Source organism: Gymnoscopelus braueri (assembly GCF_963280865.1).
Source record: "Gymnoscopelus braueri genome assembly, chromosome: 22".
Lineage (NCBI taxonomy): Eukaryota > Metazoa > Chordata > Actinopteri > Myctophiformes > Myctophidae > Gymnoscopelus > Gymnoscopelus braueri.
The window spans coordinates 47,103,520-47,116,687 of record NC_137624.1 but is presented as its reverse complement, the minus strand read 5'-3'; the positions used below and the strand labels follow the sequence as shown (position 1 = coordinate 47,116,687).

At 39.8% G+C, this 13,168-nt stretch overlaps 2 protein-coding genes across 5 annotated transcripts in view; both read right to left on the bottom strand.

Annotated features, from left to right (window-relative positions):
* The window catches only part of LOC308077886 (kelch-like protein 23), a 28,211-nt gene extending 24,444 nt beyond the window's left edge, over positions 1-3,767 (bottom strand). The window contains exons 1-4 of the mRNA XM_080418863.1: positions 3,659-3,767; positions 1,715-1,958; positions 976-1,110; positions 655-846 (exon numbers count right to left, since the gene is read on the bottom strand). Coding sequence (XP_080274989.1) covers positions 655-846; positions 976-1,110; positions 1,715-1,939 — 552 coding nt within the window. The 5' untranslated portion in view covers positions 1,940-1,958; positions 3,659-3,767. The remainder of the gene's footprint in view (positions 1-654; positions 847-975; positions 1,111-1,714; positions 1,959-3,658) is intronic.
* Positions 3,768-6,054: 2,287 nt separating this feature from the next.
* sptlc1 (serine palmitoyltransferase, long chain base subunit 1) overlaps positions 6,055-13,168 on the bottom strand; it is a 38,478-nt gene continuing 31,364 nt past the window's right edge. For 2 of the 4 annotated variants that reach the window (XR_013932536.1, XR_013932537.1), the window contains 3 exons: positions 10,090-10,163; positions 6,364-6,616; positions 6,095-6,219 (listed from right to left, as the gene is read on the bottom strand). Coding sequence is in view for 2 of the 4 variants with exons in the window: in XM_080419752.1 (XP_080275878.1) it covers positions 6,496-6,616; positions 10,090-10,163 (195 nt within the window). In the remaining 2 variants the exon portion in view is untranslated. Of the gene's footprint in view, positions 6,220-6,339; positions 6,617-10,089; positions 10,164-13,168 lie in introns of those variants that run through there. The other 2 variants (XM_080419752.1, XM_080419751.1) reach the window with 2 other exon arrangements.

Here is a 13,168-nt window from a genome sequence, read left to right as displayed (position 1 = left end):
CTACCTGTCTGTCTGTCAGTCTGTCTGTCTGCTGGTAGACAACGCTGAAGTGTCTACCTGTCAGTCTGTCTGTCTGTCTGTAGACAACACTGAAGTGTCTGTCTGTCTGTCTGTCTGTCTGTCTGTCTGCCTGCCTGTCTACCTGTCAGTCTGTCTGTCTGTCTGTAGACAACACTGAAGTGTCTGTCTGTCTGTCTGTCTGTCTGTCTGTCTGTCTGCCTGCCTGCCTGTCTACCTGTCAGTCTGTTTATCTGTCTGTAGACAACACTGAAGTGTCTGTCTGTCTGTCTGTCTGTCGGTCGGTCGGTCTGTCTGTCTGTCGACAACACTGAAGTGTCTGTCTGTCTGTCTGTCTGTCTGTCTGTCTACCTGCTGGTAGACAACACTGAAGTGTCTACCTGTCTGTCTGTCTGCCTGCCTGTCTACCTGTCAGTCTGTCTATCTGTCTGTAGACAACACTGAAGTGTCTGTCTGTCTGTCTGTCGACAACACTGAAGTGTCTGTCTGTCTATCTACCTGCTGGTAGACAACGCTGAAGTGTCTGTCTGTCTGTCTGTCTGTCTGTCTGTCTACCTACCTGTCTGTAGACAGCACTGAAGTGTATGCCTGTCTGTCTGTCTGTCTGTCTGTCTGTCTGTCTGTCTGTCTACCTACCTGTCTGTAGACAGCACTGAAGTGTTCCAGAATGTACTCCTTGCTGTGTTTCTCCAACATGGAACAGGAGTGAGCCTGAGCAAAGCAGTGAATCCCTACACAGTTCTTCTCATCCATGTGATGGTCCATGTATTGACAACAGGACTGTTGAACAGCCATGATATTCAGCAGGTTTGCTGCTGCCAACAGGAACTAGACCAAATAAACACAATGCATATACATATATATGTTTATGAAGCACACATACGGGAGAAATGATATAATAATAATAATAATAATAACTAATATAAATGATGTATAATATAAATGGTGATATTTAACCTGCACATTTGCTGTGGTGATGAGCACCTCTGAAGTGTAGGCATAGTTCACCAAGAGGCCGATGGCCTGAGGTTCGACTCCATTGATGGCTACCCTGGTCTGTCGGGACTCCATCCATTGTCTTGTAAACATTACCTACACAATGTAAAGGCTTTGAGTGTAAACATTACCTACACAATGTAAAGGCTTTGAGAGTAAACATTACCTACACAATGTAAAGGCTTTGAGTGTAAACATTACCTACACAATGTAAAGGCTTTGAGTGTAAACATTACCTACACAATGAAAAGGCTTTGAGTGTAAACATTACCTACACAATGAAAAGGCTTTGAGTGTAAACATTACCTACACAATGTACAGGCTTTGAGAGTAAACATTACCTACACAATGAAAAGGCTTTGAATATTCACTATTGACACTGTGTTAACAATTCATTGATTGGATTGAACATGAACTCCAGTTACTATTGACTGTCATTCCTTTAAATACAGCAGCTCAAATATTCACATGGAAAGTTATCAGCGTTTACCTCAAAGTAGGAGCTAAAGGAGGCGTTTATCTCAAAGTAGGAGCTAAAGGAGGTGTTTACCTCAAAGTAGGAGCTAAAGGAGGTGTTTACCTCAAAGTAGGAGCTAAAGGAGGTGTTTACCTCAAAGTAGGAGCTAAAGGAGGTGTTTACCTCAAAGTAGGAGCTAAAGGAGGTGTTTACCTCAAAGTAGGAGCTAAAGGAGGTGTTTACCTCAAAGTAGGAGCTAAAGGAGGCCAGTACGTTACGATGACAGGGGAACTCCTGTCCGCCACAGCACAGAATCACGTCACAAAAGGCATGTTTGAGTCGTAGGTCGTTGAGGCCTTCTAGCATCTTGTTGGGATGCGTGTTCTCCACAAACACAAAGTTGTGGCTCTCCGGTGAGGATGAAGGAGCAGCGTTGTGCTCCTCCTGAAGGGCAGCGTTGACATCCATAGGACGTACAGGCCGCTCCCTGTATGACAGTAGAATAAAAGGGTCAGATAATAGTAAGCATTGTTTACACAATACTAAGCTCCATAGTTAACAGGACCAACTCTTTAACTGCCAGTTATAACATCATTGCAAAAGTCTGCCTCCTGGTGGCGCTATAATAGGACAATGTTATAAAGATGGCATTTGTTCCTCAACATAGTGTGAATGTGCGTGCAAAGTTGCATTGCAATCGGACGCTGCGTTCATGATTTGCAGCATTTTGTTCAAAACGGGCCACTCCTACAAACTTTAGATGTCAATCTTAGCCAATCAGGATGGAATATGAAAAATCAAACAGATCCGTCTTGATCACATGACTATAGAGATCATGTGTACCCATTTGCATGAAATGTGGATTACATAAGTAATATAGAATAATAATATTTAAAAAAGTGTTTTACATAAGTCGGCCGGCCTTCTGGTGGCGCTATAAAAGACAGATGTGAAAAAAGCAGGGCAAAGGTTTTTCCTTGGCCTCTAGGGAGTGCACATACGCATTTTTACACCGATCGGTGCAGTTATGGGTAAAAACACAAATCGGCCTGTTATAGCACCACCACGAGGCTGATTTGAAAAATTTCAAGTGGCATTTCTTCCTCGGCATAGTGGGAATGTGCGTGCAAATTTTCGGAAATCGCATGATGTGTTCATGATTTGAGGCATTTTGTTCAAATCGGAGCACTCTTGCAAACTTTGGAAGCAAATCTTAGCCAATCAGGATGGAATATGAAAAATCTGAAAGACCTGTGTCGTGTAGTGATTGTAGAGATACTGTGTACAGATTTGCGTGACGCCTCCTGGTGGCGCTAGAACACGCCCATGTGAAAGATTTGGGGCAAAGGTTCTGAATTGGCATCCGGGGAGTGTGCTGTTTGGGAGCCCAAACAGGACTCATTGCAGTAGTCCAGACAGGAGGAAACAAAAGTATGAATGAGGGTTTCATTCATCCTTGGATCAACACTATCACATATATTTTTATAGAGTCTGACGTTTACTTTCATAATTTGAAAGTACATATTAGTGCAAATATTATATGCAAATGTAAACATCGATAAAATACATCTATGATAGTCTTGATCCAAGGCTAATAACTGAAAACGTGGTAAAATAGTGGTTTTGTTACTTTGCTGCATTTTCACAAAACATCTTAATAAAGATTGTTGTTATGTTGGATGTTAAAGAGATCAGACTCAATGTGACTGGAATAACAACAAAGCTTCATTTAGGATGTTTATGTTTACTTTCATAAAGCTTTATAAAACCTCTGTTCTGTTTCTAATGTTAACAAACATTATTTACAGCTGTTTATTTAAAGCTTTATAAAACCTCTAATGTTAACAAACTGTCTATTTTCATAAAGCTTTATAAAACCTCTAATGTTAACAAACTGTTTATTTTCATAAAGCTTTATAAAACCTCTAATGTTAACAAACTGTTTATATAAAGCTTTATAAAACCTCTAATGTTAACAAACTGTTTATATAAAGCTTTATAAAACCTCTAATGTTAACAAACTGTTTATATAAAGCTTTATAAAACCTCTAATGTTAACAAACTGTTTATATAAATCTTTATAAAACCTCTAATATTAACAAACTGTTTATTTTCATAAAGCTTTATAAAGCTCCTAAAGTGCTAATAAACATAACAGAAAACATAACAAACTGAAGCTTAGCTCACCTTGTACAAACTAAACAGATTGTTGAGTTTAAATATGTTTAACTTTAGGTTCCATCATGTTTAATAATGTGTAGCTAAACATTACACACAACGACTCATAACTGTGTCTATGTGGAGACGGTTAGCATTGTAGCTAACAGCTAAACACAGCCTTGTTTTAACGTTCGACTTGACGCAATGTAAGCTTTTATTTTGAAGAGCAGACGGAAGTGCTCTGATGTTTCCTGAATGTTTAACTTCTTTTTGCTCTGAATATAAAGTGCAATAGAAAGGTGGATAATAGCGCCCTCTGGTGGTGTCGTGAGAAACTGTTGCCTTCCATTGCAGTAGATGAATGTCGTGAGTGAAGCCACACACACGCACACGCATGCACACGTGCGCACGCACGCACGCAGGCACACACACACACACACACACACACACACACACACACACACACACACACACACACACACACACACACACACACACACACACACATAAATCGATAGGTCACTGATTTCGGCGTAACGCACCGGAAACGTTATAGAAATCGATAGGTGATTGATTTCGACGTAACGCACCGGAAACGTCACATAAATCGATAGGTCAACGATATCAACGTATCACACCGGAAATCTCAACCAGAATTGTGTCTCTTCCTGAAGCAGCGTTGACTGAAACACACGTTGAGTTTACAAGTATTTTGTGTTTAAGAACATAATAAAACCCTCCATCATCTACTGTCGTCATTATTATTATTGTTACTGTTGTCATTATTATTATCATAATTGTTACTGTTGTCATTATTATTATCATTATTATTACTGTTGTCATGTGTCTCTCATTAGAAACGCAGGGATCGTGGTTAAAATTAGCATTGTTGCTAACTGCTGTTTGTTCTGCCATTCCCCATTATCACCACACGATGGCAGCAAAGCCTATATTTTGCCTACATATTGTAAATGAGGGGCAATGATTTTGATATAATGTAAGAAGTCTGTGGTGATGTATTATTATTATTATTAATGCTTATTATAATAATAATAATAATGTAAGAAGTCTGTGGTGATGTATCAATAATAATAATAACATTAATAATAATGTAAGAAGTCTGTGGTGATGTAATTATTATTATTATTATTATTATAATGTTATAATGTAAGAAGTCTGTGGTGATTAATAATAACCGCAAGGTTCCCAGTTCGATTCCGGGATCCCCCAGAGTTAGTGTCAAAGTGTCCTTGAGCAAGACGCTGAACCCCTAATTGCTCCCGATGAGCAGGTTGGTGCCTTGCATGGTTTCCTCCACCATCGGTGTGTGACTGTAATGCACAATCTATGTAAAGCGCTTTGGATAAAAGCGCTATACAAATAAACCATTTACCATTTATTTACCATTTAACTGTTACTGTACAATGCAGTATTTTATTTTATTAAATTCAATTAAGACTTGAGACATTCAAAGGAAGAAAAACTGTATGGCTTCATAGAACATATGTATAAGAACATATAAAACCAGTATGGCTTCATAGAACATATATATATATATATATATATAACATAGAACATATGTATAAGAACATATAAAAACATTAAATCCCTCAAGCCCATTTTATATTTGGTCATACGAGTCACACGCTGAAAATAGCCGATCTATAAGCTCACATTGTGTTCCATTTCACAGAATAATTAGATCCTGTTGGTATGTTTAATAGTAAGTATTAGAGAAACGTATGTTTAATAAGTATTACAGAATGTAAATCACATGAAGGAACAGAATAGATCTAAGTATTATAATAAGTATTATTTATTAAGTATTACAGAATGTACAGAACAGATCAGCCCATCACCCCAACAGAATAAAACATAACAATAGAACATAATAGAACATAACAATAGAACATAATAGAACATAATAGAACATAATAGAACATAATAGAACAGATCAGCCCTCATTAAAATATACATTTATTGAAAACAACTTCAGTAATCTGGAACCAAGTATCAAAACTACAACAAGTGTGCAAAGTCTCCAGTGCAGCTATAATATAGTAATTGGACACATAGATGCCACTAGAGGGCGTTATCCCCATGGGGATAGTGACATCAGGACTTCACACTCTAGTGTTTACATGCTTTACCCAGCAGATGAATAAAGCTATGCATTACATTACATTACATTACATTAGTGACAAAGCGAAGTGACATTAATGTGTCACTCTGTGCTCCACTGCTCTGGACTGCATAAGGCCATATGTGAGAGAGAGAGAGAGAGAGAGAGAGAGAGAGGCAGAGAGAGAGAAGAGAAAGAGCGAGAGAGCGAGAGAGAGAGAGAGAGAGCGAGAGCGAGAGAGAGACAGAGAGAGGCAGAGAGAGAGAAGAGCGAGAGAGAGGCACGCTGGCTTCAGTATTCATCACCTGTCGTTTTCACGTTCATTCATATTCATGTCAGTAGTTCTCAAACCTTTTCATTTCAAGGACCATCATTTTGGATTAAATTTAGACCACTGACTCCCATAGTGTACAAATGGTACCAGATGGACCCTTGGTTCCATGTGTACACTCTCAGAGTTACAGACCTGTAGGGGTCCATTTGGTTCCATGTGTACACTCTCAGAGTTACAGACCTGTAAGGGTCCATTTGGTTCCATGTGTACACTCTCAGTGTTACAGACCTGTAAGGGTCCATTTGGTTCCATGTGTACACTCTCAGAGTTACAGACCTGTAAGGGTCCATTTGGTTCCTAACTATCAATAATTTAGCTGGGGAACCCCAGGAACCCCCTCAAGGGCCCCACAAGGTCCCTGGACCCCACTTTGAGCCCCAGTGCTGTATCCAGTCTTTATTGCAGAGGTCAGCAGCGGTCCTCTGCCCTGACCTCTGACCTGAGCAAGGCCACAGCTGCTTCTCTGATACAAGCCGCTGCCCGGTCCATCTCCTCCTCGCTCTGTTCTATGGTGACCACCACTCTGATGCTGTAAGACCAAATATAACCATTAGTCTGTTCTATGGTGACCACCACTCTGATGCTGTAAGACCAAATATAACCATTAGTCTGTTCTATGGTGACCACCACTCTGATGCTGTAAGACCAAACATAACCATTAGTCTGTTCTATGGTGACCACCACTCTGATGCTGTAAGACCAAACATAACCATTATTCTGTTCTATAACAGTGACCACCACTCTGATGCTGTAAGACCAAATATAACCATTAGTCTGTTCTATGGTGACCACCACTCTGATGCTGTGAGACCAAATATAACCATTAGTCTGTTCTATAACAGTGACCACCACTCTGATGCTGTAAGACCAAATATAACCATTAGTCTGTTCTATGGTGACCACCACTCTGATGCTGTGAGACCAAATATAACCATTAGTCTGTTCTATGGTGACCACCACTCTGATGCTGTAAGACCAAATATAACCATTAGTCTGTTCTATAACAGTGACCACCACTCTGATGCTGTAAGACCAAATATAACCATTATTCTGTTCTATGGTGACCACCACTCTGATGCTGTAAGACCAAATATAACCATTAGTCTGTTCTATGGTGACCACCACTCTGATGCTGTAAGACCAAATATAACCATTAGTCTGTTCTATAACAGTGACCACCACTCTGATGCTGTAAGACCAAATATAACCATTAGTCTGTTCTATAACAGTGACCACCACTCTGATGCTGTGAGACCAAATATAACCATTAGTCTGTTCTATAACAGTGACCACCACTCTGATGCTGTGAGACCAAATATAACCATTAGTCTGTTCTATAGTGACCACCACTCTGATGCTGTAAGACCAAATATAACCATTAGTCTGTTCTATGGTGACCACCACTCTGATGCTGTGAGACCAAATATAACCATTAGTCTGTTCTATGGTGACCACCACTCTGATGCTGTAAGACCAAATATAACCATTAGTCTGTTCTATAACAGTGACCACCACTCTGATGCTGTAAGACCAAATATAACCATTATTCTGTTCTATGGTGACCACCACTCTGATGCTGTAAGACCAAATATAACCATTAGTCTGTTCTATGGTGACCACCACTCTGATGCTGTGAGACCAAATATAACCATTAGTCTGTTCTATGGTGACCACCACTCTGATGCTGTAAGACCAAATATAACCATTAGTCTGTTCTATGGTGACCACCACTCTGATGCTGTGAGACCAAATACAACCATTAGTCTGTTCTATGGTGACCACCACTCTGATGCTGTGAGACCAAATATAACCATTAGTCTGTTCTATGGTGACCACCACTCTGATGCTGTAAGACCAAATATAACCATTAGTCTGTTCTATGGTGACCACCACTCTGATGCTGTGAGACCAAATATAACCATTAGTCTGTTCTATGGTGACCACCACTCTGATGCTGTAAGACCAAATATAACCATTAGTCTGTTCTATAACAGTGACCACCACTCTGATGCTGTAAGACCAAATATAACCATTATTCTGTTCTATGGTGACCACCACTCTGATGCTGTAAGACCAAATATAACCATTAGTCTGTTCTATGGTGACCACCACTCTGATGCTGTGAGACCAAATATAACCATTAGTCTGTTCTATAACAGTGACCACCACTCTGATGCTGTGAGACCAAATATAACCATTAGTCTGTTCTATGGTGACCACCACTCTGATGCTGTGAGACCAAATACAACCATTAGTCTGTTCTATGGTGACCACCACTCTGATGCTGTGAGACCAAATATAACCATTAGTCTGTTCTATGGTGACCACCACTCTGATGCTGTAAGACCAAATATAACCATTAGTCTGTTCTATGACAGTGACCACCACTCTGATGCTGTAAGACCAAATATAACCATTAGTCTGTTCTATGGTGACCACCACTCTGATGCTGTGAGACCAAATATAACCATTAGTCTGTTCTATGGTGACCACCACTCTGATGCTGTAAGACCAAATATAACCATTAGTCTGTTCTATAACAGTGACCACCACTCTGATGCTGTAAGACCAAATATAACCATTATTCTGTTCTATGGTGACCACCACTCTGATGCTGTAAGACCAAATATAACCATTAGTCTGTTCTATGGTGACCACCACTCTGATGCTGTAAGACCAAATATAACCATTAGTCTGTTCTATAACAGTGACCACCACTCTGATGCTGTAAGACCAAATATAACCATTAGTCTGTTCTATAACAGTGACCACCACTCTGATGCTGTAAGACCAAATATAACCATTAGTCTGTTCTATGGTGACCACCACTCTGATGCTGTGAGACCAAATATAACCATTAGTCTGTTCTATGGTGACCACCACTCTGATGCTGTAAGACCAAATATAACCATTAGTCTGTTCTATAACAGTGACCACCACTCTGATGCTGTAAGACCAAATATAACCATTATTCTGTTCTATGGTGACCACCACTCTGATGCTGTAAGACCAAATATAACCATTAGTCTGTTCTATGGTGACCACCACTCTGATGCTGTAAGACCAAATATAACCATTAGTCTGTTCTATAACAGTGACCACAACTCTGATGCTGTAAGACCAAATATAACCATTAGTCTGTTCTATAACAGTGACCACCACTCTGATGCTGTGAGACCAAATATAACCATTAGTCTGTTCTATAACAGTGACCACCACTCTGATGCTGTGAGACCAAATATAACCATTAGTCTGTTCTATAGTGACCACCACTCTGATGCTGTAAGACCAAATATAACCATTAGTCTGTTCTATGGTGACCACCACTCTGATGCTGTGAGACCAAATATAACCATTAGTCTGTTCTATGGTGACCACCACTCTGATGCTGTAAGACCAAATATAACCATTAGTCTGTTCTATAACAGTGACCACCACTCTGATGCTGTAAGACCAAATATAACCATTATTCTGTTCTATGGTGACCACCACTCTGATGCTGTAAGACCAAATATAACCATTAGTCTGTTCTATGGTGACCACCACTCTGATGCTGTAAGACCAAATATAACCATTAGTCTGTTCTATAACAGTGACCACCACTCTGATGCTGTAAGACCAAATATAACCATTAGTCTGTTCTATAACAGTGACCACCACTCTGATGCTGTAAGACCAAATATAACCATTAGTCTGTTCTATAACAGTGACCACCACTCTGATGCTGTAAGACCAAATATAACCATTAGTCTGTTCTATAACAGTGACCACCACTCTGATGCTGTGAGACCAAATATAACCATTAGTCTGTTCTATAACAGTGACCACCACTCTGATGCTGTGAGACCAAATATAACCATTAGTCTGTTCTATAGTGACCACCACTCTGATGCTGTAAGACCAAATATAACCATTAGTCTTATTTAAAGTGTTAATATTAATATTATTATAATATTAATAACATAAATAGAAGACAGAATGTTAGTGATGGATCTTAATTACCTCGGTGGGGGAAGAAATCGCTCCTCCTTGTCGAGGTACCGAGCAACACATAGAGCCACCTGTCTCTCCATACACTGAAACACAGTTCATACACTATGAAACACAGTTCATACACTGAAACACAGTTCATACACTATGAAACACAGTTCATACACTGAAACACAGTTCATACACTATGAAACACGGTTCATACACTATGAAACACAGTTCATACACTATGAAACACAGTTCATACACTATGAAACACAGTTCATACACTATGAAACACGGTTCATACACTGAAACACAGTTCATACACTATGAAACACAGTTCATACACTGAAACACAGTTCATACACTATGAAACACGGTTCATACACTATGAAACACAGTTCATACACTATGAAACACGGTTCATACACTATGAAACACAGTTCATACACTATGAAACACAGTTCATACACTGAAACACAGTTCATACACTATGAAACACAGTTCATACACTATGAAACACAGTTCATACACTGAAACACAGTTCATACACTATGAAACACGGTTCATACACTATGAAACACAGTTCATACACTATGAAACACAGTTCATACACTATGAAACACAGTTCATACACTATGAAACACAGTTCATACACTGAAACACAGTTCATACACTATGAAACACAGTTCATACACTATGAAACACAGTTCATACACTATGAAACACAGTTCATACACTATGAAACACAGTTCATACACTATGAAACACAGTTCATACACTGAAACACAGTTCATACACTATGAAACACGGTTCATACACTATGAAACACAGTTCATACACTATGAAACACAGTTCATACACTATGAAACACAGTTCATACACTATGAAACACAGTTCATACACTGAAACACAGTTCATACACTATGAAACACAGTTCATACACTATGAAACACAGTTCATACACTATGAAACACAGTTCATACACTATGAAACACAGTTCATACACTATGAAACACAGTTCATACACTATGAAACACGGTTCATACACTATGAAACACAGTTCATACACTATGAAACACAGTTCATACACTATGAAACACGGTTCATACACTATGAAACACAGTTCATACACTATGAAACACTGTTCATACACTATGAAACACAGTTCATACACTATGAAACACAGTTCATACACTATGAAACACAGTTCATACACTATGAAACACAGTTCATACACTGAAACACAGTTCATACACTGAAACACGGTTCATACACTATGAAACACGGTTCATACACTATGAAACACGGTTCATACACTATGAAACACAGTTCATACACTATGAAACACAGTTCATACACTATGAAACACAGTTCATACACTATGAAACACAGTTCATACACTATGAAACACAGTTCATACACTATGAAACACAGTTCATACACTATGAAACACGGTTCATACACTATGAAACACGGTTCATACACTATGAAACACAGTTCATACACTATGAAACACAGTTCATACACTATGAAACACAGTTCATACACTATGAAACACGGTTCATACACTATGAAACACAGTTCATACACTATGAAACACAGTTCATACACTATGAAACACAGTTCATACACTATGAAACACAGTTCATACACTATGAAACACAGTTCATACACTATGAAACACAGTTCATACACTGAAACACAGTTCATACACTATGAAACACGGTTCATACACTATGAAACACGGTTCATACACTATGAAACACAGTTCATACACTATGAAACACAGTTCATACACTATGAAACACAGTTCATACACTATGAAAAACACAGTTCATACACTATGAAACACAGTTCATACACTATGAAACACATTTCATACCATATGCAGGTGTGTACATACATCAGATGTAGGTGTGTGCATACATCAGATGCAGGTGTGTACATACATCAGATGCAGGTGCGTACATACACCAGGTGCAGGTGTGTACATACACCAGGTGCAGGTGTGTACATGCATCAGGTGCAGGTGTGTACATGCATCAGGTGCAGGTGTGTACATGCATCAGGTGCAGGTGTGTACATACATCAGGTGCAGGTGTGTACATACATCAGATGTAGGTGTGTGCATACATCAGATGCAGGTGTGTACATACATCAGGTGCAGGTGTGTACATACATCAGGTGCAGTTGTGTACATACATCAGGTGCAGGTGTGTACATACATCAGGTGCAGGTGTGTACATACATCAGGTGCAGGTGTGTACATACATCAGGTGCAGGTGTGTACATGCATCAGGTGCAGGTGCGTACATGCATCAGATGCAGGTGTGTACATAAATCAGATGCAAGTGTGTACATACATCAGGTGCAGGTGTGTACATACATCAGGTGCAGGTGTGTACATACACCAGGTGCAGGTGTGTACATACATCAGATGCAAGTGTGTACATACATCAGATGCAGGTGTGTACATAAATCAGATGCAAGTGTGTACATACATCAGGTGCAGGTGTGTACATACATCAGGTGCAGGTGTGTACATACACCAGGTGCAGGTGTGTACATAAACCAGGTGCAGGTGTGTACATGCATCAGGTGCAGGTGTGTACATGCATCAGGTGCAGGTGTGTACATGCATCAGGTGCAGGTAGGTACATGCATCAGGTGCAGGTAGGTACATGCATCAGGTGCAGGTGTGTACATACACCAGGTGCAGGTGTGTACATACACCAGGTGCAGGTGTGTACATACATCAGATGCAAGTGTGTACATACATCAGATGCAGGTGTGTACATAAATCAGATGCAAGTGTGTACATACATCAGGTGCAGGTGTGTACATACATCAGGTGCAGGTGTGTACATACACCAGGTGCAGGTGTGTACATACACCAGGTGCAGGTGTGTACATACATCAGGTGCAGGTGTGTACATGCATCAGGTGCAGGTGTGTACATGCATCAGGTGCAGGTGTGTACATGCATCAGGTGCAGGTGTGTACATACATCAGGTGCAGGTGTGTACATACATCAGGTGCAGGTGTGTACATACATCAGGTGCAGGTGTGTACATACATCAGGTGCAGGTGTGTACATACATCAGGT